This window comes from Chroicocephalus ridibundus, chromosome 20 (genome assembly GCF_963924245.1).
Source record: "Chroicocephalus ridibundus chromosome 20, bChrRid1.1, whole genome shotgun sequence".
NCBI classification, from domain to species: domain Eukaryota; kingdom Metazoa; phylum Chordata; class Aves; order Charadriiformes; family Laridae; genus Chroicocephalus; species Chroicocephalus ridibundus.
In genome coordinates, this window is record NC_086303.1 from 1,279,224 (window position 1) to 1,303,608 (window position 24,385).

The 24,385-nt window shown below is 46.8% G+C and overlaps 1 protein-coding gene across 1 annotated transcript in view; it reads right to left on the minus strand.

Annotated features, from left to right (window-relative positions):
* Positions 1-24,385, minus strand: part of IGFN1 (immunoglobulin like and fibronectin type III domain containing 1) — a 41,025-nt gene that overhangs the window by 13,980 nt on the left and 2,660 nt on the right. Inside the window, exons 2-13 of the mRNA XM_063356549.1 lie at positions 21,610-21,749; positions 16,816-16,884; positions 16,173-16,295; positions 13,485-13,624; positions 13,132-13,231; positions 12,276-12,323; positions 11,662-11,707; positions 10,496-10,670; positions 9,795-9,908; positions 8,626-8,797; positions 7,717-7,989; positions 187-6,387 (exon numbers count right to left, since the gene is read on the minus strand). Of these exons, the coding sequence (XP_063212619.1) occupies positions 187-6,387; positions 7,717-7,989; positions 8,626-8,797; positions 9,795-9,908; positions 10,496-10,670; positions 11,662-11,707; positions 12,276-12,323; positions 13,132-13,231; positions 13,485-13,624; positions 16,173-16,295; positions 16,816-16,834 (7,411 nt within the window). The 5' untranslated portion in view covers positions 16,835-16,884; positions 21,610-21,749. The remainder of the gene's footprint in view (positions 1-186; positions 6,388-7,716; positions 7,990-8,625; positions 8,798-9,794; positions 9,909-10,495; positions 10,671-11,661; positions 11,708-12,275; positions 12,324-13,131; positions 13,232-13,484; positions 13,625-16,172; positions 16,296-16,815; positions 16,885-21,609; positions 21,750-24,385) is intronic.

The following is a 24,385-nucleotide window of genomic DNA, read 5'->3' on the forward strand; positions in this document are numbered from 1 at the left end:
GGCAGTTTGATCTGAGTGAATTCTGTAAGGTCGAACAGCAAATCAGTGGTGGAATTAGGAACGGATCTCAGCAAAACCAAATTTCTACATATAGCTACATTTGTCTAAACCCTAAGATTCAATTTCTCTCTGTGAGTATCAAAATGGAAAGACCAGCAATACAGAATTCATCAATTAAACACATACCTTTCAGATCATCTAGGCAATAACGTCTTCTTTTTCCAATACTTTCTGCATTGATCAAGAAATCATTTGCTTTCATATCAAGGCCGGGTTCCTCTTTTCTCTGGTTTATTGAAGGAGGTCCACCATAAAGATCTGACATCTGACCATAATCCAATGAACCTTGACTAAAACCACCTGAATTCCTCCCATCAGCAGCTCTGTTATGATAATTACTCCCTTCCCCTTCAAAGGCAGAATTTTTGCCATGAAGGGAGCCTAACTGTCCTAAATCTCTGCCCTTCCCTCTGCCATCTCCTTGACCTGAAAGTGAATCTCTGTCAGCAGATGAACCTTTGTGCCCTGATCCTCTGAAATCACTGGCAGTGCCCTTTCCAGTTTCACCTCCCATAAAAGATTTGCCAGGATGTGAATCCAGACCACGTTCACCACCTCGTCCACCTACCACACCTTCCTTACCATGGAAATCCCTTTCATCACCTCCCAACCTGCCAACACCACCCGCACCAGCCCTGGCTCCATCTGACCCACTGCCCTTGCCATAGGGAGACCCAGGTCCCCGAATTGCAGAGCCACCAACACCACCACCTTCTGAGGAAAAGCCATCTCCTCCAGCTCCACCTCTATACCCTTGACCTCTGCTCAGCATTGCATCCCTGCCATGGCGAGATCCCATTACTTCTTCAGCTCCAAAAGGAAAACGAGCACCTCCTGCCACAGGCCCAGTTGGAAGACCATCCTTTCCATAGGGAGACCCAATTCCTCCCGAAAGAGCTACACCAGCACCACCAATGCCACCACCAACTGGGAGACCATCCTTGCCATATACAGAGCTGAATCCACCTGTACCAGCAAAATCAGCACCAGCTGGGAGACCATCCTTGCCATAAGGATACCCAGCTCCCCCTGCCCCAGCTACACCAGCTATGCCAGCGCCAGCAGGGAGACCACCCTTGCCATAGGGAGACCCAACTCCTCCTGCACCAGCTACACCAGCAATGCCAGCCCCAGCTGGGAGACCATCCTTGCCATAGGGAGAACCAACTCCTCCCACACCAGCTACACCAGCACCACCAATGTCACCGCCAACTGGGAGACCATCCTTGCCATAGGGAGACCCAACTCCTCCTGCACCAGCTACACCAGCACCACCAAAGCCACCACCAACTGGGAGACCATCCTTGCCATATGGAACCCCAACTCCTCCTGCACCAGCTACACCAGCACCACCTAAGCCTGCTCCAGCTGGGAGACCATCCTTGCCATAGGGAGATCCTACTCCTCCCGCAGCAGCTACACCAGCACCACCAAAGCCACCGCCAGCTGGGAGACCATCCTTGCCATAGGGAGACCCAACTCCTCCTGCACCAGCTACACCAGCACCACCAAAGCCACCGCCAGCTGGGAGACCATCCTTGCCATAGGGAGACCCAACTCCTCCTGCACCAGCTACACCAGCACCACCAATGCCACCGGCAACTGGGAGACCATCCTTGCCATAGGGAGACCCAACTCCTCCTGCACCAGCTACACCAGCACCACCAATGCCACCGCCAACTGGGAGACCATCCTTGCCATAGGGAGACCCAACTCCTCCTGCACCAGCTACACCAGCACCACCAATGCCACCGCCAACTGGGAGACCATCCTTCCCATAGGGAGACCCAACTCCTCCTGCACCAGCTACACCAGCACCACCAATGCCACCGCCAACTGGGAGACCATCCTTGCCATAGGGAGACCCAACTCCCCCTGCACCAGCTACACCAGCACCACCAATGCCACCGCCAGCTGGGAGACCATCCGTGCCATATGGAACCCCAACTCCTCCTGCACCAGCTACACCAGCACCACCAAAGCCTGCTCCAGCTGGGAGACCATCCTTGCCATAGGGAGACCCAACTCCTCCTGCACCGGCTACACCAGCACCACCAAAGCCTGCTCCAGCTGGGAGACCATCCTTGCCATAGGGAGACCCAACTCCTCCTGCACCAGCTACACCAGCACCACCAAAGCCTGCTCCAGCTGGGAGACCATCCTTGCCATATGGAACCCCAACTCCTCCTGCACCAGCTACACCAGCACCACCAAAGCCTGCTCCAGCTGGGAGACCATCCTTGCCATATGGAACCCCAACTCCTCCTGCACCAGCTACACCAGCACCACCAATGCCACCGCCAACTGGGAGACCATCCTTGCCATAGGGAGACCCAACTCCTCCTGCACCAGCTACACCAGCACCACCAATGCTACCGCCAACTGGGAGACCATCCTTGCCATAGGGAGACCCAACTCCTCCTGCACCAGCTACACCAGCACCACCAAAGCCTGCTCCAGCTGGGAGACCATCCTTGCCATATGGAACCCCAACTCCTCCTGCACCAGCTACACCAGCACCACCAATGCTACCGCCAACTGGGAGACCATCCTTGCCATAGGGAGACCCAACTCCTCCTGCACCGGCTACACCAGCACCACCAAAGCCTGCTCCAGCTGGGAGACCATCCTTGCCATATGGAACCCCAACTCCTCCTGCACCAGCTACACCAGCACCACCAATGCCACCACCAACTGGGAGACCATCCTTGCCATAGGGAGACCCAACTCCTCCTGCACCAGCTACACCAGCACCACCAATGCTACCGCCAACTGGGAGACCATCCTTGCCATAGGGAGACCCAACTCCTCCTGCACCAGCTACACCAGCACCACCAAAGCCTGCTCCAGCTGGGAGACCATCCTTGCCATATGGAACCCCAACTCCTCCTGCACCAGCTACACCAGCACCACCAATGCCACCGCCAACTGGGAGACCATCCTTGCCATATGGAACCCCAACTCCTCCTGCACCAGCTACACCAGCACCACCAATGCCACCGCCAACCGGGAGACCATCCTTGCCATAGGGAGACCCAACTCCTCCTGCACCAGCTACACCAGCACCACCAAAGCCTGCTCCAGCTGGGAGACCATCCTTGCCATAGGGAGACCCAACTCCTCCTGCACCAGCTACACCAGCACCACCAATGCCACCGCCAACTGGGAGACCATCCTTGCCATAGGGAGACCCAACTCCCCCTGCACCAGCTACACCAGCAATGCCAGCCCCAGCTGGAAGACCATCCTTTCCATAGGGAGACCCAACTCCTCCTGCACCAGCTACACCAGCAATGCCAGCCCCAGCTGGGAGACCATCCTTGCCATAGGGAGACCCAACTCCTCCTGCACCACCAATGCCACCACCACCTAAGCCTGCTCCAGCTGGGAGACCATCCTTGCCATAGGGAGATCCTACTCCTCCCGCAGCAGCTACACCAGCACCACCAAAGCCACCGCCAGCTGGGAGACCATCCTTGCCATAGGGAGACCCAACTCCTCCTGCACCAGCTACACCAGCACCACCAAAGCCACCGCCAGCTGGGAGACCATCCTTGCCATAGGGAGACCCAACTCCTCCTGCACCAGCTACACCAGCACCACCAAAGCCATCGCCAGCTGGGAGACCATCCTTGCCATAGGGAGACCCAACTCCTCCTGCACCAGCTACACCAGCACCACCAACGCCACCACCAACTGGGAGACCATCCTTGCCATATGGAACCCCAACTCCTCCTGCACCAGCTACCCCAGCACCACCAAAGCCTGCTCCAGCTGGGAGACCATCCTTGCCATAGGGAGACCCAACTCCTCCTGCACCAGCTACACCAGCACCACCAATGCCACCGCCAACTGGGAGACCATCCTTGCCATAGGGAGACCCAACTCCTCCTGCACCAGCTACACCAGCACCACCAAAGCCTGCTCCAGCTGGGAGACCATCCTTGCCATAGGGAGACCCAACTCCTCCTGCACCAGCTACACCAGCACCACCAAAGCCTGTTCCAGCTGGGAGACCATCCTTGCCATAGGGAGACCCAACTCCTCCTGCACCAGCTACACCAGTAGCACCAAAGCCTGCTCCAGCTGGGAGACCATCCTTGCCATAGGGAGACCCAACTCCTCCTGCACCAGCTACACCAGCACCACCAATGCTACCGCCAACTGGGAGACCATCCTTGCCATAGGGAGACCCAACTCCTCCTGCACCGGCTACACCAGCACCACCAAAGCCTGCTCCAGCTGGGAGACCATCCTTGCCATATGGAACCCCAACTCCTCCTGCACCAGCTACACCAGCACCACCAATGCCACCGCCAACTGGGAGACCATCCTTGCCATAGGGAGACCCAACTCCTCCCGCAGCAGCTACACCAGCACCACCAATGCCACCGCCAACTGGGAGACCATCCTTGCCATAGGGAGACCCAACTCCTCCTGCACCGGCTACACCAGCACCACCAAAGCCTGCTCCAGCTGGGAGACCATCCTTGCCATATGGAACCCCAACTCCTCCTGCACCAGCTACACCAGCACCACCAAAGCCACCGCCAGCTGGGAGACCATCCGTGCCATAGGGAGACCCAACTCCTCCTGCACCAGCTACACCAGCACCACCAAAGCCTGCTCCAGCTGGGAGACCATCCTTGCCATAGGGAGACCCAACTCCTCCTGCACCAGCTACACCAGCACCACCAAAGCCACCGCCAGCTGGGAGACCATCCTTGCCATAGGGAGACCCAACTCCTCCTGCACCAGCTACACCAGCACCACCAACGCCACCACCAACTGGGAGACCATCCTTGCCATATGGAACCCCAACTCCTCCTGCACCAGCTACACCAGCACCACCAAAGCCTGCTCCAGCTGGGAGACCATCCTTGCCATAGGGAGACCCAACTCCTCCTGCACCGGCTACACCAGCACCACCAAAGCCTGCTCCAGCTGGGAGACCATCCTTGCCATAGGGAGACCCAACTCCTCCTGCACCAGCTACACCAGCACCACCAATGCCACCACCAACTGGGAGACCATCCTTGCCATAGGGGAACCCAACTCCTCCTGCACCAGCTACACCAGCACCACCAATGCCACCGCCAACTGGGAGACCATCCTTGCCATAGGGAGACCCAACTCCTCCTGCACCAGCTACACCAGCACCACCTATGCCACCGCCAACTGGGAGACCATCCTTGCCATAGGGAGACCCAACTCCTCCTGCACCAGCTACACCAGCACCACCAATGCCACCGCCAACTGGGAGACCATCCTTGCCATAGGGAGACCCAACTCCCCCTGCACCAGCTACACCAGCACCACCTGCTCCAACATGCTGACCATCTGGACCATATAAGGCCTCCATTTCCCCTATAGTACTGTCACCTGCACCAGTTATCACCCCATCTCCAGCTGGAAGACCACCTGGGCCATACAGCAAGCCAGACCTTCCTGACCGACCTAAATGACTGCTAGCATGAAGTGGCAGGCCATCCTTGCCATAGGGTGTCCCTATTTGTCCCTCTCTGTTTAAACTTGCTCCATTCATATCGACTTCAGTCGGCAGACCGTCCCTGCCATAGGGGAACCCCATTCTTCCCGCGGTCTCTGTACCTGCAGCATTCTTTCTAGCTCCAGTCCCTGGACCAGTCCTACTGAATTGATCACCCTTACCATGTCCCACTCCAGTTGAATCTGGATCAAGTCCATCTAACTCAGAACTTCCATCAGTAGCACCTAATCTTCCAATACCCCCAACGCCAGCTCTGTAACTAGTATCACCTAATTTACCATCCTTGTCATGCTGAGAGCCCACACCTTCTCCATCATCCATGTCAATGTTAACAGCATCCAGCATACCATGATCTCTGCCACCCACAGAATACCTTTCACCTGCTCCTTGTAATTCATCACCAGTATCTGCGCTGCCTGTCATAGAATCCTTGCCATGGATAGGCTTTAATCCACTTTTGCCTCCAAAGCCCTTAAACCCAAAGATACTACCAGCATTTTCCACTGACTCTCCATCTAGGTCTGCTCCAGAAAACTGCCCAAGCCCCATCTTTTCATTCCTGTCGACTTTGCGTAGCCTCTCTTTTCCCAAAAATCTATGGCTTCCATCATCATCAGTGTAGTGGCCTAGACTGCCGTCTTGATCGTTTCTGTACCAGCCATCATTTTCCATGCCAGTGTCCATAAGATGGTCTTCATCACCAAGATGCTCTCTGTGTCGAAGTTTCTTAGCCCCATCTATATCTGGCAATGTTTCTTTTTGCCACTTAAATTTCTCTCTTTCACCTCCTTCATCCTGTCTCCTCTTTCCTTTGGCATCTGTATTGAAGATGCATTGTTTGATTGAAGGAGATATAATTTACAGGAAGAGAGAAAAAAAAAGAACAGAAAATCAATATGTTGTGTACTACATCAACAACCAAAGAAAATATGTTAGCATTTGTTACAATTTCATTCTAGGACACAGAAACATAATATATTTAAATAAATTTAAATTCAGTTCAAATCCTGAATTTTTTCAGGGTCACTTTCAGATATAATTTTACATTTCTTAGTTAAAAAGACAATTATTTTTAATGGAAACATGCTTATTAAAAAACCAACCAAGCAAACAAAACTAAAAAAGCAGAAAAACAATGCAAATTTCCCGCGTGATATGTCTAATTTAGAGGGGCTTAGATTGTAGTTGGGACTGGGGACTGTATTTAGCCCTGGAGGAGTTACAGAATATCCCACGCACAGAGCAGCCATCAGTTCCCACCCTTGACTTAGGATCTCACTGCTACCGAGGCAGCTTGCACGTTTGGCATCCTGGCATTTGAGAGATGGCCAACCTCAAGACTAAAGATTTCACTTCTTTGCGTTAATCCCCAATTCAGGCATTTCCGAGATAAACAGTGGAGCTAGCAGGTCACGCACTGTCTGGATTTCCAGGCTAGATATCATTTCTGTGCAGCATTAACAGCTCTAGGAACTCAGTGGGCAGTTTCTCTGTATGTCATACTCAACCTGCACCGTTTCTGAAAGGTCATCAAAAAGCCTTTATGAGAGAGACCACCTTTTGCTGCAGCAGACTCTCAAAAGAAACCAAAGCAACCACCTTTCAGAAGCAAAAAAATAGGAGCCAGCTAACTATTAATTTGCCTGCCCTGAAAAGAGTGTTTCCCATCTTCCCGTCTTCCTTTGAGCTTCTTCTAACATGTTTATCTTCTAATTTGTAAAGAAAAATAGTACCTAGCAAGATAGTATGGAATAGTATTGATAGTATAGAATTGATAGGGCTTAAAGCTCCTTCACCCCCTGTATGCTGTACTGCGTTCACACAGTGACAGTTTCATCAAAACACATGTTGAGATATGGAGTATTTTTCGTTAACTGATGGAGAACATGCTACTTCATCGTAGCTGTAGAGTACACAAGCCAATAGGATTTGTCAGGACTAATGAAAAGGGAAAAAACTGTCTCATCTGTACAGGAAAGAGAACATAACCAGACCTTCATTTTCCCAACTCTAATTTAAGAACTAGAGGCTCTGCAATTCATTTCTCAGCATAGAATCATCTCAATGAGCAATCAGGCAGTGAGACAAGTATTATTGCGTTAACACACCTCAAGCTAAGACCATGGGAATTGTATTATGTCACTTACACTCTACGATAAGCCAGGCATTTGAGGAGCAGAGTCCAGTGTCGAGCGTGTACATGCCGTTGTCAGAGGGCGCAACGTTTTTGATAATGAGCTGATGGTTCAGCCCGTCGGGTGTTACGGAGATCTGGTGCTTCTCACTTGCCTCGAGGACGTGGGTTTTGTGTAGCCACACAGCATCGTAGCAGGGCGTGCGCAGGATACACTCAAAGACAGCATCTTCATCCTCAGGACAACGCATGTCACTGAGTGGCCGCTCAAATCTCACAGGGATGGCTGCAATGGAAAAATCAAAAGCTATAGAAAGGAAACAGAGAGCTATTTCTGTCTTCGAAGAAAAACTTGTTGCAGCTGAAGGAAGAAAAAAAGACAGGAACTTGCCATGCCTGTAAGCATTGGTCTAAGCAGAAAAAGGTAAAACTGAGATGTGCTCCTGGGCCCAATTCTACAGGACAGAAAAGCAGAAAAGTAGATTTTTGCCTCTGTTATCTTCTGAGACATTTATACCACACATCACTGTGATGTGCCGATAATTTGTAGTCATTAACGTATTTCAGCAGCATGATACTTGTATCGAGTTGGTAGTTATTATTCTGAGCATACAAAAGGAAACTGTAGCAACTTAACGGTAAGTTAAGGAATTTGCTCACTGGCATCCGTCAGTCAGAGCGAAACTGGTACTTGATCCTAGTCCTTTGGAATACAAATGCAACACCCCTATCACTTAATCACCCTCCCGCTCTTTTTCACCTGTGTCATATAAGGAGCTCTTATTTGGCAACACAAAAAGAGTTTTCTGTAGTTATCGGATTTTACTGCTGAGCTTTGCATATGTTCCTAGATAAATTTTTCCAGCAAAAAATAATTTCTTGTTACAGTTGCACATCACACGCATCTAACTCAACTCCTTACCTTCAGCTTCCAGTTCAGTTGAGAAAACAGGTACGTCCTCCACTCTGACTTGATACAAGCCTGCATCTTCTGGCTGCACGTCGTTGATAATGAAATTGTACTTCTTGCCAATTCGCCTCAGGTCGTGCTTTCTGTATCCATCCCCCATTCCATATCTGAGCCTCACACCATCCTAGGAAGAGAGAGAACATGCTCTTAAAGGCAATGCACAACCAGTGCAAGGTATTTCAAACAAATCAGGACAAATTTGTGCTACGAACGCCTATTGATATAAATGAGCAACAACAGAGAAGTCTGTACTGCTACTTACAGAGGACAGCTGAAAGCGGACAGGGCTCACGGCTTATGTGACACACAGGCAACAGTGCTACGTGCAGCAAGTGCTGCACAGAACTGCATCAGGCTCTCAAACTAGGCAAAACAATAGTGCTCTGCTGGCTCACATAAGGTTTTGAAGCTTAACCAATACACGGTCACTAAGCGCTTCCTTTGCTTAGATTTTAGCATCCCCATAGATGGATAAGCAGGCAAGCTCACCGCTGTCCTCCCTGTAATACCCCTGGGTTACCGTCTCCACGTGGCAGCTGCATGGACTTCATGTCATGCATTTGATTCAGAAGTTCATAGAGTTAGTCCGACCTCCTCTTTAATGAATTTCCCCTGCATTAAAGCCTCTAACCACAGTTTGAAATGTACTTTCCAGAAAAACATCTACAGCACTGACCACCTGGGCATCACGTCAGAATAACTACAGAACTAGATGGGATGGTTTACTTCCTTGAGATCTTTTTTCATGGAAGTGAATTATAGTGGAATAACACACTTGAGAAAGTGAATAAAATCAATCTCTTTTTCTTATATGAGATTGCACAATTTCTGCAGCCTGAAAGACAGTGTTAGAATTTCTTCTTACTGGAAGAACTCCTGAAGTCAAAAGGATGTCAGTAACTGACCACTTCCCCTGTACTACAAATCCCAAGTGATATTCAACGCCAAAGACTACCTGGACTCCCACGCCAACGCTTCTCCCTAACTGATCAAGGATTCTCCAATGGACAGACAACCTTCAGAAGCTTATTTGCTCTCAGGCACCACCCAGCAGATCAAGCATTTTATGTAGAAGCCTTCAGCCGCTACCGTGAGCCAACCAGCTCATCTCGCCCCCTCACCTTAAGCAGATGAACTTTGCTTTTACTGCTTTTCAGGTCCATCTCCAGAGAGAATGTAGCTTTTCCCTCCTTGTTGACTTTGATGTGTTCAAAGTTTTTAACACTGTTTATAAACTGCAAAGAAACAACGTAGTAAATGATAAGGCTGCCATGACAGAAGTTCTTAAGCTGTTGAACTGATGTGGAATCTAGTTTTTATCTGCATAGAAAAGAGCTACCTCTATGTCTAGAAGAAGCATCTCTAAGGTTCCACAGTTTCCTCCTGCAGGCAAATTATATTTTACGTCATTCACACACTATGCAACCACAAGCTGTCCAGGTTTCCACATGCCCCTGTATGTGAAGGCCAGTTTTGACTCTCAGGCATACACCTTTCCAATTTGGGGTCCAAGTTCTCATCAGAGGCAACTGAATAAAGAATTTAGCCATGTGGCTTAATAAAAGGGTTATCCTAAGGTCTGTATCTCCTAAAATTCACGAAGTGAACTTCAAAACAGTCAATAGCACTTTCATCTGCATGTGTACAGAAGTAGGAGGACTTCTTTAAAACACTGTCACAAACCGTTCTCTGCCATACAATAAAATTTTCACCTACAAAGCAATTTAGGAAGGTTTAGCCTGTTTTCAGAAGCTACTGAGGAACTGTAGAATTCTGCAGTCTGTTCAAAATCAGCACTTTCAGTGGTTTCAATTTTTTTTACCTCTCCTTGTTCACTCTCTGTGTCCTTCCTTATCTCCTGCAGCCTTCTCAGCATCCCACGGAAGTCAACAATTCCATATTTCAAACAGATTTTCTCATAATCTCTCCTGTCTGCATGCAGCAACAGTTGCCAGACTGCTTCTTTGTCCAAGGGTTTTGGTTTTGGTGCTGGGGCCCTTAGAACCAGAGGAAAAAAAAAATCTAGACATTTGGACAGAGAACAAGATGTCTCATTTTTCTATAATTAATCCTCTCATATCTCTCTCCATCATTTCTGTAGTTCACTTGGCCCTGTAGATGTAGACAATAAAGAGTAGGACTCTTCCACAGAACAGGTTTTCTGCATCTATACTACAAAGTACATGCTGCCAGGAAACAGTTTTGCCCTGGGCCACGTAAGGCAAGACTGTAACACAGTTGTCATAGAATCACAGAATCGCCTAGGTTGGAAGGGACCTTTCAGATCGAGTCCAACCATCAACCTAACTCTGACAAAAACCATCGCTAACCCATGTCCCTCAGCACCACGTCTGCCCGTCTTTTAAATACCTCCAGGGATGGCGACTCGGCCACTTCCCTGGCAGCCTGTTCCAATGCTTAATAACCCTTTCAGTGTACAAATTTTTCCACGCTGTTAAATTATCAGCAGAGTCACTGGCACAGTTTGGCCCAGGCCAACGTGCGCTCTCCCAAGTAATTTCTCAGCACAGTTCAGGATTTTGTACAGGCCAGAGATCATTCCCATTAGGCAACGTTTGGAGGTTCCCACCTGGGAAGCGAAGGGATTTCTGCAATGTGCACGTGGCAGTTTGTGCAGTTGGCCTGGGAGCCAGGGCTCAGTCCCTGATTAGCCAGAAAGATCATTATGTGAAGGCTTGTCACTTAGCCAGGAAGTTACTTGTGAGCTAAAAACAGGGGAGCAGAGAAACAGATCTTCAAACTCATAATCTTGTGGTGCAAAGGACCATACACCTCAAAACGAAGCTGGTACCCTGAGATTATCTCAGCCTCACAGACAGTGGCAAACCGTTCTGTTATGTCTCTCCATATTGAGTCTCACAACAACTTTGGAAACAAGAAGCGTTGCCTTGAAGATCTATGAAGCTGTCCCCTATCATCAAGCAACATGTAGGAAGTGTAACCACGGCCTTCCTTATGGAGCCTTACCGCTTCCTCAGCAGCCTCCTGGAGTCCTGAAGCTTCTTCTTTAAGTCTGTTAAAGGGGGGGGGAAACAACAACCATTCAGACACCCAGCACTGTAAAATAGATCCCCCAAAGGAAGATAATGCAAAATACCCGCTGACCACAGGCCATTCTACTAACCCGTGTACCTCCGGTGATTTTTTCACACCTTACAAGAATACTGTCATGAAACTTAGCGACAGTTTTCTGTGCCATACTCATGGCCTTTGAGTGCCGTTAAGTTCATCGCTCCCTAGGGGACTTTCCTCTCTTTCTAGAGAGGACACTCTAGAAACCTGCTATTTTCCATCCATGTTAACCCGTTTGATCCTGCTGTATTTGACAACACAAAATCCTTTTCTAGCACTAACGATTGCAGTATCATTAATTAGAACAGCTCAAAGCCACATCTAAGACTGTCATTTTACCCAAAGGTAAACAGCAAGTAGAAAGAGACAATGGAACATCAGAGATTCATAAATCGTTCTCTTACTTTATTCTTTACAACTTTGAGGTAGTGATAATGTGGTAGACAGAGGTGTATTAACTATGCCCCACCAAAAAATAAAATATAAGTATACATCTAACTATAACTTACCATCAGCAGCATGAACAGGAACATATCTCACTTTCCTCTTAAAGCCAACTAATTGTTGAGATAAGAGAAAACAGAAGAAAAACAAGCCATAAGATGAATGAGATAACAGTCAGACTACCACCAGTAAACCGATGAACTATAAAACGTCTGTGTTTGTTACCAATGCAAGAGGAAATTCCAAATGCAATATTTCTATTGCAATTGACTCTGCGCTTACCGGATACTCTAGACAGCGGAGGAGACTGCTTCTGCCCTATTGGCTTAGGATTTAAGGAATGGTAGGAAATATTAACATCTTGTTTTAGAGATGGGGAGCCAAGTGCAGGGATTATCCGTCCAAATGCAGACAGTTACCTTCTAAGCGTACTTTACAGACACTAAGGTGAAATGGACGCTTCCAACATAGTCCACCTCCTGCTCAAGCAGATTCCAAGAACAGGTCAGTTATGTTTTACACAAAGGGCCTGTTTCTCTCCACTGTAAAGGGAAGCAGGGGACTAGGTCAGGTGGACACCAGAGACATCTGATGTAAAGTGGGATGGATCCCTCCCAAGAGACTGATTTGTTCAATATCATAAATAAACAACTGAGCCAACTCTAAATCCAGAGCATCTGATTATGGTCCAGTGCAGTGACCACAATACCACTTTCTTCTCCCTTGCTTTACAGCTCATATTGTCATGGAGCCACCAAAGTGGGGGGAGTCACAGAAGACCTCCAGTCTTCAGTGAGTGGAAAAATATACCTTCACGCCAAGGACATTTGGACAATGCTGTGGACACCCATTCCCAAAGGACAACAAAGCCAACTACTTGGGACCACAGGACCTTTGTAACACAGAACTGGTCAATCCTACCTTGTAGGATCCTGAGGCCAGCAGAGCATGAAGCTTCCCCATACTCATTCACAGCGAAGCAACGATACAGATCACTGTCACCTGCAGTGATCTTGTTTACCTTAAAAAGAAGAACACAGTAAGAGCTCAGAGTGACACGCTGTGGTTCAGTTCTCACACCTTCAGCTTCTAATAAAACAGCTACTCAAAGACACCTCAGATCTTTCTTCTGTTCCCAGAATGACTCTAAAAAGCTTTGTTTGCTTACTTTTGTGCTATCTCAGATCTGGTGACACCCACCTGCCCACTGAAGGTTTTTCCCTTCCATTGCTCTCTCTGTTCCATGAGTCCTGTCTGAAATATTTGAGCTTTACCTGCAGAATGAATTCATTTGTAGCGTTATTGAAGAATGTTTCATATTTTTCAGGATCATCCAGTCCTCCTTGTGCACGTGCCCATTTCACGTCAGGGCTTGGGACACCTTTGACCACAGCTCTGAAAACGGCGTTTTTACCTTTGAAAAGAGGCAAGAAATTAGTTATTTAAGACAGGCTTGGACATGAGGAGTGTCATGCCAGGCTCCCTACGTTATCACTAGAGTGGCCCCCAGAGCCAGCCCTCTCTGTTGTTTTAGGCAGAAACATGCTTTGAAACTAATTCTATCTTTTTGTTTTCTCTGTAAAAGATGCCTAAATCACCAGTTTAAGTTGCATGAAATGCCCAAACTCCTGCAAGACATTTGCCCTAACCTCCACTCTAACTCCCTGGCTTTCAAAGAGATTACTTGAAAATTAACTTTAAAATTCACTGACAAATATGGTCTCTGCCTGTGTTTTTACCGCACAGCCATGCGGATAGAGAAATTACGTATCAAAGAGAGCAATTTTTGCTATCTTGATCTGATTATGAACTCCCTCAATATTTGAGCAGGGCCAAAGAGCAAACAGTTATTAGCTCAAGTCCAGGCTGGGCTACCTTTGCCCACATCAATAATGTCAGGTTTTGTCTGTATTCACAATAAAATTGTGGTGTTAGCCTGCCAGATGTGACTGCTGACATCCTCCGATCATCTCTGAAATCAACGGTGCTAAAGCAAGGTCAGCCTAGGCTGGCTTCTGGCAACTTGTACGCACTACTTGTACCACAGCCATGAAATGCCCAAATCCATTCTCATCACGTTCATATTCCCCTACAAGTACCCACTGCTCCTCCATTCTTTCAGACCATTCCCTTCGTTGTGACTGTGCTGGGCAGGATGTTAAATGACATAGGACTCACTGTGCTGGAGCCTCCTGTCCCTAGACATCACTAAAGTTCATCTGTGAATAGTTGCAGCTCCTGCTCTCTTTTTCATTTGGATAAATTTGGACTCATTAGGAGGTGGAAACAAGAAGATAGCCCCTCTGCACGCTTAAGAAAACACATTCTTAACAGACAACACTGTACCACGACTGGGAGGACCCATGCAGGGTAGGGTGTTTCCCTGCATGTCATCTTTCTGCAATATCTTCCTCGTCTGCTAGCCTGGCACCACCTTGCACTCCCCAGAGACCAGGAGGGAGTTTACCCATGAGCTTTCACCTCTGCTCCCCTCAGAACCTGAGTACCCTGCAGCTGCCCATAGAAATCTCCAACAACTTTACTGCTGTCTAGTATAAACCTTTCCCTTCTCTTCCAAAAGGCTTCAAAGACATAGGAAACACTATGAAACTACACATCAGAGAAGTGACTCGCGTGTAGGTAAGTGGGAGTGCCACAGGGGAATAGAAATGGAGATGACTTATCCATGGATAACTCGGGGTGGAAATGATTACTATCTTTCTTTTGCAATGGTTTTGGTCTTCAGGTGACCAACGCTGTTAAAAATTTTCCCCAGAAAGTCTTGCAGTATTTCCCACACCCTTCTGCAGTCACCACCAAAGCACTTATTTGATGCAGCAAGCTCCTGCCATGTAGCCAACAGATTCTTATCAAAGAGCATCTACCAACTTTTTCCAAGATCGCAGTACTATCTATTATTAAAGTCTGTTTCCAAGTGATTATACCTTTGTCAAATGTTGACCATTCTGGCTGCAGTTCCCCATGCTTGCCGTCCACAGCTAGAAGTATCAGCTAATCCATGTGCTGAATGCAACGGGGCGATGATGACATAATTAAAGACACTCATTGTGCATCTGCATAGACACTGAATTGCATTCACACAGTGACCGACCAGAATGGCCTCACCTTTTGTATATGAACTACGAAGAACCTACTGTAAATGAAATAAGTTGGAAAATTTAGACGGGGTGACTGACCACCGCCTTGGTTCATGCCTGAAACGTGCAGGTGGAAGGAAGGTGGAGGAGGAGGAGGGATGTACCGCTAGAGGCCACTGTGCTCCTTCCTAAAATCTCAACGGCCAGTGAAAATCAACAGCTGGGTGTGACAACACTGAAATCCAGGGTGCTAGAAACGGGTCAGCCCTGTGAGGGAAGAGGAGCTACACAGTCTGCCCAGGCTATCCCACTCCAAAAAAATACATGACTCTCCGTAAGGGCAGAGAGATTACTGGAAGGCTTCCAATTGTTTTTCGGTCTTGGCTCATTAGTTGCCTTCTCTGTACTCTATGTGAGATCCATATTGCTTCTTGAAAGAGAAGTACAGTCTAAACAGCATCAGCAGTCAGTGTATCTGACTTTAAAAAGCAGTTAATTTTATGTGTTGAACACTCATAATACAAGTTAGTTCAACGGGAAAAAAACAACTTTTTCAACATGCTTAATCTTTTGTTGCAAAACACTTATTTTGAGAGCTTCCTGCAGAATTCACAGGATTTTTTGTATAAATTAGGAGCCAGATTTTGATCTCACAGACACTAGTGAAAGCTCACGAGACCTCCCGCAGTACTCATGGAATTTTCATCAGTACAACAAAGACTTTGTCCACACAACACTTTTTTATGGTCTAGTCAAATCTCATTAGAAACTAGCTTGATTTAGTGATGACAATTGTTTCACGTAGGTTAGACATGGAGCCAAGCCTCCAGGTCTATGACTTTGACTGTTTTCCAAGAATCTCACCTTCCTGCAATGTCAGAGAAACCGGTTTCCGCTCAAAATCAGGTGTACTGCATCCTTTTGGAACATCATCCACAAACTGGGTGATAAGAACCCCTGGGACAGCAGATTTCTTGAAGGATTTTACTAGAAAGGCAAGGAAAAATATATTGAATTAAGATAATAACTTTGTCCTTTAGAAAGAGTCTGTCAATCTGCATCACCGCCCTGTAGAACAGTAACTGTTCCTGCTCAGCTCCTCTTGGACTACAAAGGACCCATCCATGCCAGTACTACAGGCTCCAAGCGTGTCCAAAGGCTGGAGCATCAAGGTCTGCGATTTTGTGCTGACTTCATGCAAAGGCAGGGCCGAAGTGGGAAAGTCTGCAATCCAGATCACAATCCAGGGCCACGTCGTCTTACAGGTCTAGTGATGATTTGGACGGAGAATGCTTTACAACAGTTATTGTTCCAAATAAAAACTTCAAAATCTGGCATGAGAAAGACAGTATTGCAAAGGTCAGCAGAACCTGACGGGCCAGTTACTGGTGTCTCTCCTGGTGGTGGTGAGAGACAGACACCCAATCCCCAAACGATAAGAAAAGCAAGTTGGGCTTATTCTCAGGGGTACCCCAGATAGTTTTCATAGCTGTGTCTGTTCTCTCACCTGGCCGATTACTTGACATGATGTTTTGCTCAGCTGCCTGGGGTCAGCACAGACAAACTACAGGCTCTCCTGTAGAAAAATACAAATCATTTCGTTATTTACAGTTCACAAGGGAAATGAGAGACCTTAATACTGCTCACTTTTGCGACGCAGTTTGCCCTTCCTCACTTGCCACATCCTACCAGCCAAGTGGAGAAAGGCCTGCTAGTCAACACATGACACGTCTTTCCAAAACACATCATGACACAGTTTTGAACCAACACAAACCAGGTATGAAAATGGCTAGCAGGGATAAATGGAAAATGTCCACATCTAACAGCATCCCTCCGCCACCTCTTCCATTTCCATGTCATCTGGCTTTCCTCCAAAGACCTCCTCTCGTGTTTCAGGCAAATATTACACCACATGGCACTCACGTGGTGAGTTCTGATGGATGGCAAGAGCAGTTGCTGAGAAGAAAGCCACAGAGATGGATGTCTAAACTGAGGCATGAAGCAGAAGCACATCCTGATCTAAATTAGCTTGTCTAAATTAGCAACAGGTCTGAGAGCAGACTATAAGCTACTACTTACTTTAGAAGGAAATGGTGAAGTGTGAACTTGGCATTAACTAGTTATTGTTACGGATCACTCATGTCACCTTCTGCCAAAGGTGTCTCTTTCCCTGTATTTATAAATTGGACAACATGTAATGTAACACATCACTATCTTGCAAGCAAACTGTGAAGGCAGATTCCTTGTCATATGCGAGATGCTCAGAAACTATAGAGTTACTGAAGCTCTGAGAGAGCAATTAGATTAGATTCCCATGTAGGATTAATGCCGTGTCTCTATTTACCCTCTGCACTCCTTCACTCCACACAGTCACAGGAGAACATGCAACTTTTAACACTTTTAAAAGGCAGATGGACTTTGTCAGCGCGCCTGTGATCTTAATTCTGCTCCCTGTATCAGACATTCATCCAACCTGGCGTTGCCACGCTACACCTGATGAAAACTCTGGGTAGGATCCAAACATTTCCTTGTTACACGTTTAGCTCGGAGTTGCATTATCTGTGTGATACTTGGTTTCAGCTAAGGGTAAAAGACAAGTAAGCTAACCAAAATCATCTGTGCTGTACGTCCCATAGATAGGCCAAAGAAAGCGTAGCTCACAGTACTTACGGGTCAAATTCTGAACCAAAAGGATAAAGTTTGGTTTTCTATTCATCAGTATTTGCAAATAGGAACAACGTAGGCATCTCTCCACAACAAATCACTGGCTTCGCTGTTGTCCTTAACACAAATTTTATTTTAGGGCTCTGCACACTATAAAAATCTCAGAACTAAGTACCGCATCGCTACTGATTACTTCGAAAATCATTCTTTGAGCCTCATGACTTTAGTGGAAATGCACGTGGAACAACAGGGATGGGAAACAACTGTGCGAACGACAGCCAACTCCTCTCTTTCTATCACCTCCCTGGTCCGGTGTGGGTGAGTTTTGTTGCCATCCACCAAAACAAGAGTTTTACATTTCAGTGTTCCAGCTTTTGTACGTTGATATTTTGGCACACCGCGTAGTTAACTTCTGTAAACAGTTAGTAGATGTTTTAAAAATTGCGAATGAAGGGAATGAACAGCTTGTAGGAGGGAAAACACACACAAATTAAATGAAAATAAGATGATTGCAGGGCACCCTGCCCTGTACCGGGCAGGGCATTGCACAACAAATAGCAGAGATATTCAGAGACTCTCGATCACCCTCTTCTGATGGACTTAATTTGTCCTCTGAAGGACTGAACTGTATTAATAGCAAACATTATAATCCCCTATTGCCTTTTGCAATCTTGTATCTTCCTAAACATGTCACCACTCCTGGAGCTGAAATGTCTAATGCTTACAACTTTCAACAAACATCATTACTTGACAGTAGCTTCCAACAGTATTCCCCTAAGCTCTTTTTACGTTACGCTGACATTTATTCTTTGCTACTCCCAACTTCTTCCCTCCGCACTAGGCAATATTGACAAGCACCTGCACTGAAACATGAACATGATCCAAATTCTCAGGTCCAAAGCCATCAAGAAACTTATTACTTTCTTATGTTACCAAATGCATCATGTCAGACAGTTGTTCTCAGTCAGGTATGACTGTGGATATTTGTTAACATAATTATAACCGATTGAGAGATGGTTACATTCAAATCTACTTTAAAAGCAAAACACAAATACTGACAATATTTGCATAAGTAATAATAGGCACCATGCACGCATCCTCTCCATGTACAATATGCACTATGTGCACTATGTGTAAACTGCTGGCCTTAAATATTTCAGAAATTCATGTGGATTAAAGATAAGCTGCTGTGAGTCCTTAAACTCCTGTGAATTCTTGCCTTCTGGTGAGTGAGACAGAAGCATGTTAATGCCACACATTGATTGCACAGTTAAAATAACAGTGCCAGGATATGCAAGAGAACATTCCTTCAGCGTAATTAATCCAACCACATCACATTTTCTAGTGTCTTCTGTGTTAAATAAGGACCAGAAAATAATATATGAGCTGGCACAGAGTCATCCAGACCTGCCCTGCTTACTTTGAAAATTTCTACTCCCTTGTTATATGAATAACCATGTTTTTGCTTTGACTTCTGTTCAATCCTAGAAAGAGAAATCAGATTTTTTTGTAAAGAAATGAAAGACAGCAAAAGCCTTCCAAAAACTGTCATCGTGTAATTCATATCTCTACTCACAGCTGCTTGAAACATAGGCGTCCACAGTAAGAGGATCACCAAGGTAGCTATTTATTCAACAGAGGCAGACAAGTACTTCCAAAAGGCAATCTACCCTTCCTTACGTGAAGCGCTGTTGACCAGCATCCCCAGCACACCAGGGCTACCACTGGAAGTAGCTCAACGCTCTCACTCCTCTGACAAACACATCATTGTCATGCACTAGCCTCGCTCAGGGAACCGAGACTTGGCTATTTCTCATCCCAGGCAGAAGTCTGTCTGCTTTGCAACTGCAGAGACATCCCCTTGGAGACAGTGGCAAAGCTTCCACGGCTTTGATTGCAGAGCAGGAGCAAGCCCTTGACTACTGACAATATTTCTAATCCACCCAAATAAAGCAGCTAGCCTGGCGGGATGAGAGGTCTGCCCTTCAACTTCCCTATCCATCAATCTGCCTGGATGAGACAGAGCAAGAGCCTGTCTTTTTGGAGCCTTCCCTTTTGGAGTCTGACTGAACACTAGTGCTAGGGCCGTAAATCAGCTAAGTGAATAAGCAAAACATTCGGAGTCACAGGATTTGGAGGTACCAGTGGTGTCACAAGTAGTTATTTATGAGGTTCAGGCAGTGAAACACACAGACAAGAAGTGACATAATTGCTGGCAGAGACTGGTGAGCAAAATTAGTCAACCTTGTAGAGAAGTGACGGGCAGTGAGTGGTTCATACCGTGGTGATGGGTCCAGAGGCATGGGGTGTACCGCAGACATTGGCACAAGCACAGTAAATGTGGGGTACAGAGCCATTAGCATAGACCACAGCAGAAGACTTGAATCATCATTACAATACATTAATCAGCAACACGTGCAGCATTCTATTTCTTTTTGTAATTCACAAAAATCAGGACAGACCCCACACAGCAAATGTTCTAAAAAAAATATCAAATTGTTCTGTGCTCAGTCTCAAATTCCAGCTGTGCTTTACACCAGACGACCCAGATACTCACTGAGAAGAAGGAGCTCTCACCTAAAATTTCTCTTTAGCTTGGTATAGGCTTTCTTTGGTTTTTTGTTAACTTTATGTAATATTTTGAGCTTGAGTCTTCCCATTTCAGAAGAATTTTTAAAGGAAAATCTCAAAGACTTTGTTTAGAACCCCAGAACTGAAGGCTAGCAACTGCAGAAGTGCAACTTCATGAAAACTTCTGAGCAGGTCACAGAGGGGGAACGTCACAAGCACTCCAGTGATGAATGGAGGTCTTGTGTAGAGTGGGTAGGAATGCCCAGGGATCAGATTTTGTCTGACTTATCCCTTCGGTAAATCTATACTTGACTTGATCTTCTCTTCTGCCTCAGGGATTAGGAATATAACATAAGTGACTGCTCATGCTGTCCACAATTTACGTACGCATACACCAGATACTCCATAGCTATTTACTTATGAAAGTGGCATTGATATAAAATGCCAAAAGGAGACACACACCATCTATGTTTTCTAAGTGAACGAAAGCAATTAATGCCTAACAGCGGCGAACAGGACTGTGAATTCACGTCAGTTTGGTGAGCAGGCATGGGACGACAACACGAGAAGAGGTCAGTCTTTTCCTTTCAATGTCCACAACATACCCACGAACTCTTCCATAACACAGACATGCGTTTTCATACAGTCAATAAATTTACAGTAAATATCACAGAGCAAATACAACAGTTTTACTGAATGTCCAGAAGAAATAACATATCCCTGTTTATTGTCCCAAGAAACTATGCGTCCAAGATGAAAAACATTAGAAACCACAGCGTACCACGGGTGTGCCACGGGTCCCACGTGTGCCATGGGTCCCACGTGTGCCACAGGTCCCATGTTAGCTCTGTGGGACAGTTACGGCAGATCTTCAACCGCCTTCCATCTTACCAGGGAACTCGGTGTACGCTGCGGGAGACTGCTCCTCCCAGAACACTTACAACAATTTTCAGACTTACAGCAACACAAAGCGATGTCTACCGTGACAGTGAAGGTGACACTCCATACAACCAGCTCTGTATCACCCCCACACAAATCTCAGTGGTGACATGACCAAAGTCACTACCTTACAAGTTGAGCTTCTGAGATGATCCTGCTTGTAGTCAATACTGTGTCTCCGGGCCCACGGTGGCTTCGTCCGTTGACTCAGACCGCAGAGCTCTTCGTAGCCATTCACCAGATCTCTTGGTCACAGATATTCGCGATCTGTATGAAAGAAACCACACCCCTTATTAATATGTTGTAAATGGGACTACGTGACAAAAGAAATGACAAATTCTTGTCCCCCTCACACCTCTCCTCTCTCCTAGAAGCTGAGTCTGTGCTCAGTAGCTGCCTAGCCAGGATGTCTCTATACTGTGCTGCGCGCGGTTGTAGGGGGCTCATTATACACCCCTGCTTCCCACAGCACCAGGGGAGGTGCAAATGAACACGGTGCCTTTGGCAAGCCTCAAACAAGGCAGCGGGCCAACTTGGTCAGATGTGACCATCAGTCAAGGCAACGCTGGATTTCCAAGTGCAAGCTCGGTCAAGACTTTGTGCCTCAAAGAAGGACAAACATTTGTGCAGATCAATGGCTTTTCCAAGGAAGGGACAAGCTGTACATCCAAGTTTTGTAGGACACACCAGTAGACTGGTTCTCAGAGGCCATGAGTCCTTAGGAGATCTCATAATTCCTTAGAAGACAAGTAAAACCAGATTATTGCATTTGTGTATGGGGCAACCATGCCTGGGCTTGGCCTTCATAGGCAGAGTCTTTCAGTCTGCGCTATTCTGAGAGGTCTGAAAGAAATCCAGTTCCTCCTAGAACAGCTTCACTGCTACAGCCAAAACAGACACCTCAATCTGAAGTCTCTCCTTCCAGCACAGCCACAGGCTGATCCCTATTCCCAAGAGCGGCAACAAGGCCCCTTATTTCCATGGACTGGTTTACCCCAGGAGTGCAAGCATATTGTGCCCAAAAATCTTTTGTTTCCAGTCTGCCCTTGCAACTTGCAAACCTTCCTTCCTCTGCCCAGAAAGCTCAAATAGACTGAGCTCACGTGGAAGCCTAATTCCTGGTGTTCACAGAGATGTCCAGTCTGGGAGCAAATCCTACCCTCTCCCAGCAGCACGGCATTCCGGCAGTCAAGCCTGCTCGGTCTGGGAGTCTACTTTCCTTCACTCTGGCTGAGACCATACGGTCTTTTTTTCCTTTGCATTGTGTGAATGTGATTCATATTAAAACCTCATGTTCAACTCTAAGATGAAGGGCTGGCTCCAGAAATTAAGAATGGAAGTATTTTTATCACGGTGACCATGGTCCACATGATGTCTGGGCTACCAGAACGAGAACAAGGCTTTCCTTTGGTTTCCCACCAGGAGATTAAGAGTTCTAAATCTGTGGTTAATGGGGAAAGGAACATACAGCAAAAACTATTGCTAAGCTATAGCTAAGACTCATGTTAGATAGGATGAAGACGGAAGAACCATGAAGAGCAACTTTTCCACTAGTTTTAGAAAGATGATCTTTCAGTGGAAAAGACACTGGTGGTAGCAATAAGACCCCTCAGCTGTTCTGATCCAGATATCAAAAACTTCTCCTTTGCAGGGCTGGGGATCACCATTTTAATCAACAATTTAAAAGATAAATATGAAAATGAAGTTCTGGAGTCATTTTCTTCATTCCTTCTTGCTTTTTGACAGTTATTGCTGGTGACGGCATTTATACCTTCCCAGTTCAGAAGAAAACAACGTCAATAGAGGAATATGCGATTGTTCGACGTAATGTTCGGGCTAAGATCATTCAGTTCTACACCAGTGTTACATTTGCAGTGATATAAAAGTAGAAGCAATTCCAAAGTCAAATTAAACAATTTGAAAGTTAGCAAGCCAAGAAAAACAGACAACGAGGATTTTCCATCTGCTGCTGGAAAATCCTCTCACTCAGTAGCAGATGCTTTTCTAGCAGTGTCCCAGTGGGTTTCCCACAGCCCCTCCCTGTGGGCCAATGTTCCACCCCAAGGATCCTTCCTTAGACACTAGTCTTACCAGTCTGGGGCAGCAGTTATCTTATTTGTTGATCAAATGCTGCAGCCTTAACATTAAGTACCTTTAATAAAAGAAGTTGCTACACAAGCCTCCAAAGACAGTAACACTCCATGTAACCCAAGGGAATGCTCCCAGAGGAAGCACTGATCAGCTTCTGCTGAAACCTGAATTCCGCCCTCATCAACCGCAGCAAGAGCCTTCCCCTCACCAGAGTCAGCCCAACCGAAGGACCTGAGCCACCCAGAGCCACGAGGCTTACTGCTCTTCCCCTTTCCAGCAATTTGTCCCCACTGAAAAGTGCACTGCCGGTGATGTTTAGCCTCAAATCACATTTAGCTGTTGGGGTCTGCCCGTGCAACTGAGGAACTCCCAATTAGATAACTCCTAATTTGATAGACAGTTGGGACTAGCAAGTACAAGGAGAGCCACAATTCTGCCTGGTCCACTGAACCCGGACCTGACAGGGCTTTGTCTTATCCCCAGCCCTGGTTTTACAGTTTTCTTGAGGGAAAAGGAATGGAAACCTCTCCTACAGATGGACTGATAACTCAAAACCATCTGTGACAGAGCAAACTCCTCCAAGAGACTGACCTTCTTCCATTTCACAGCTTGTTTTCCACCCGCCCACCCAAAAATCCTGTTAACCCCTGCATGCCAGTGGATAAGCTATCGCATACCACTGAAAACTTGCAAAATGTCATAACGAAGCCTGATACATTCAGCAGCGGTCACCGCTTTCACTGTAAAGGGACCATGTTTTTCCCTGGAAGCAAGTTCATTCCCCTAATGAAGGGCAGAGAAGAAGTGTCAAG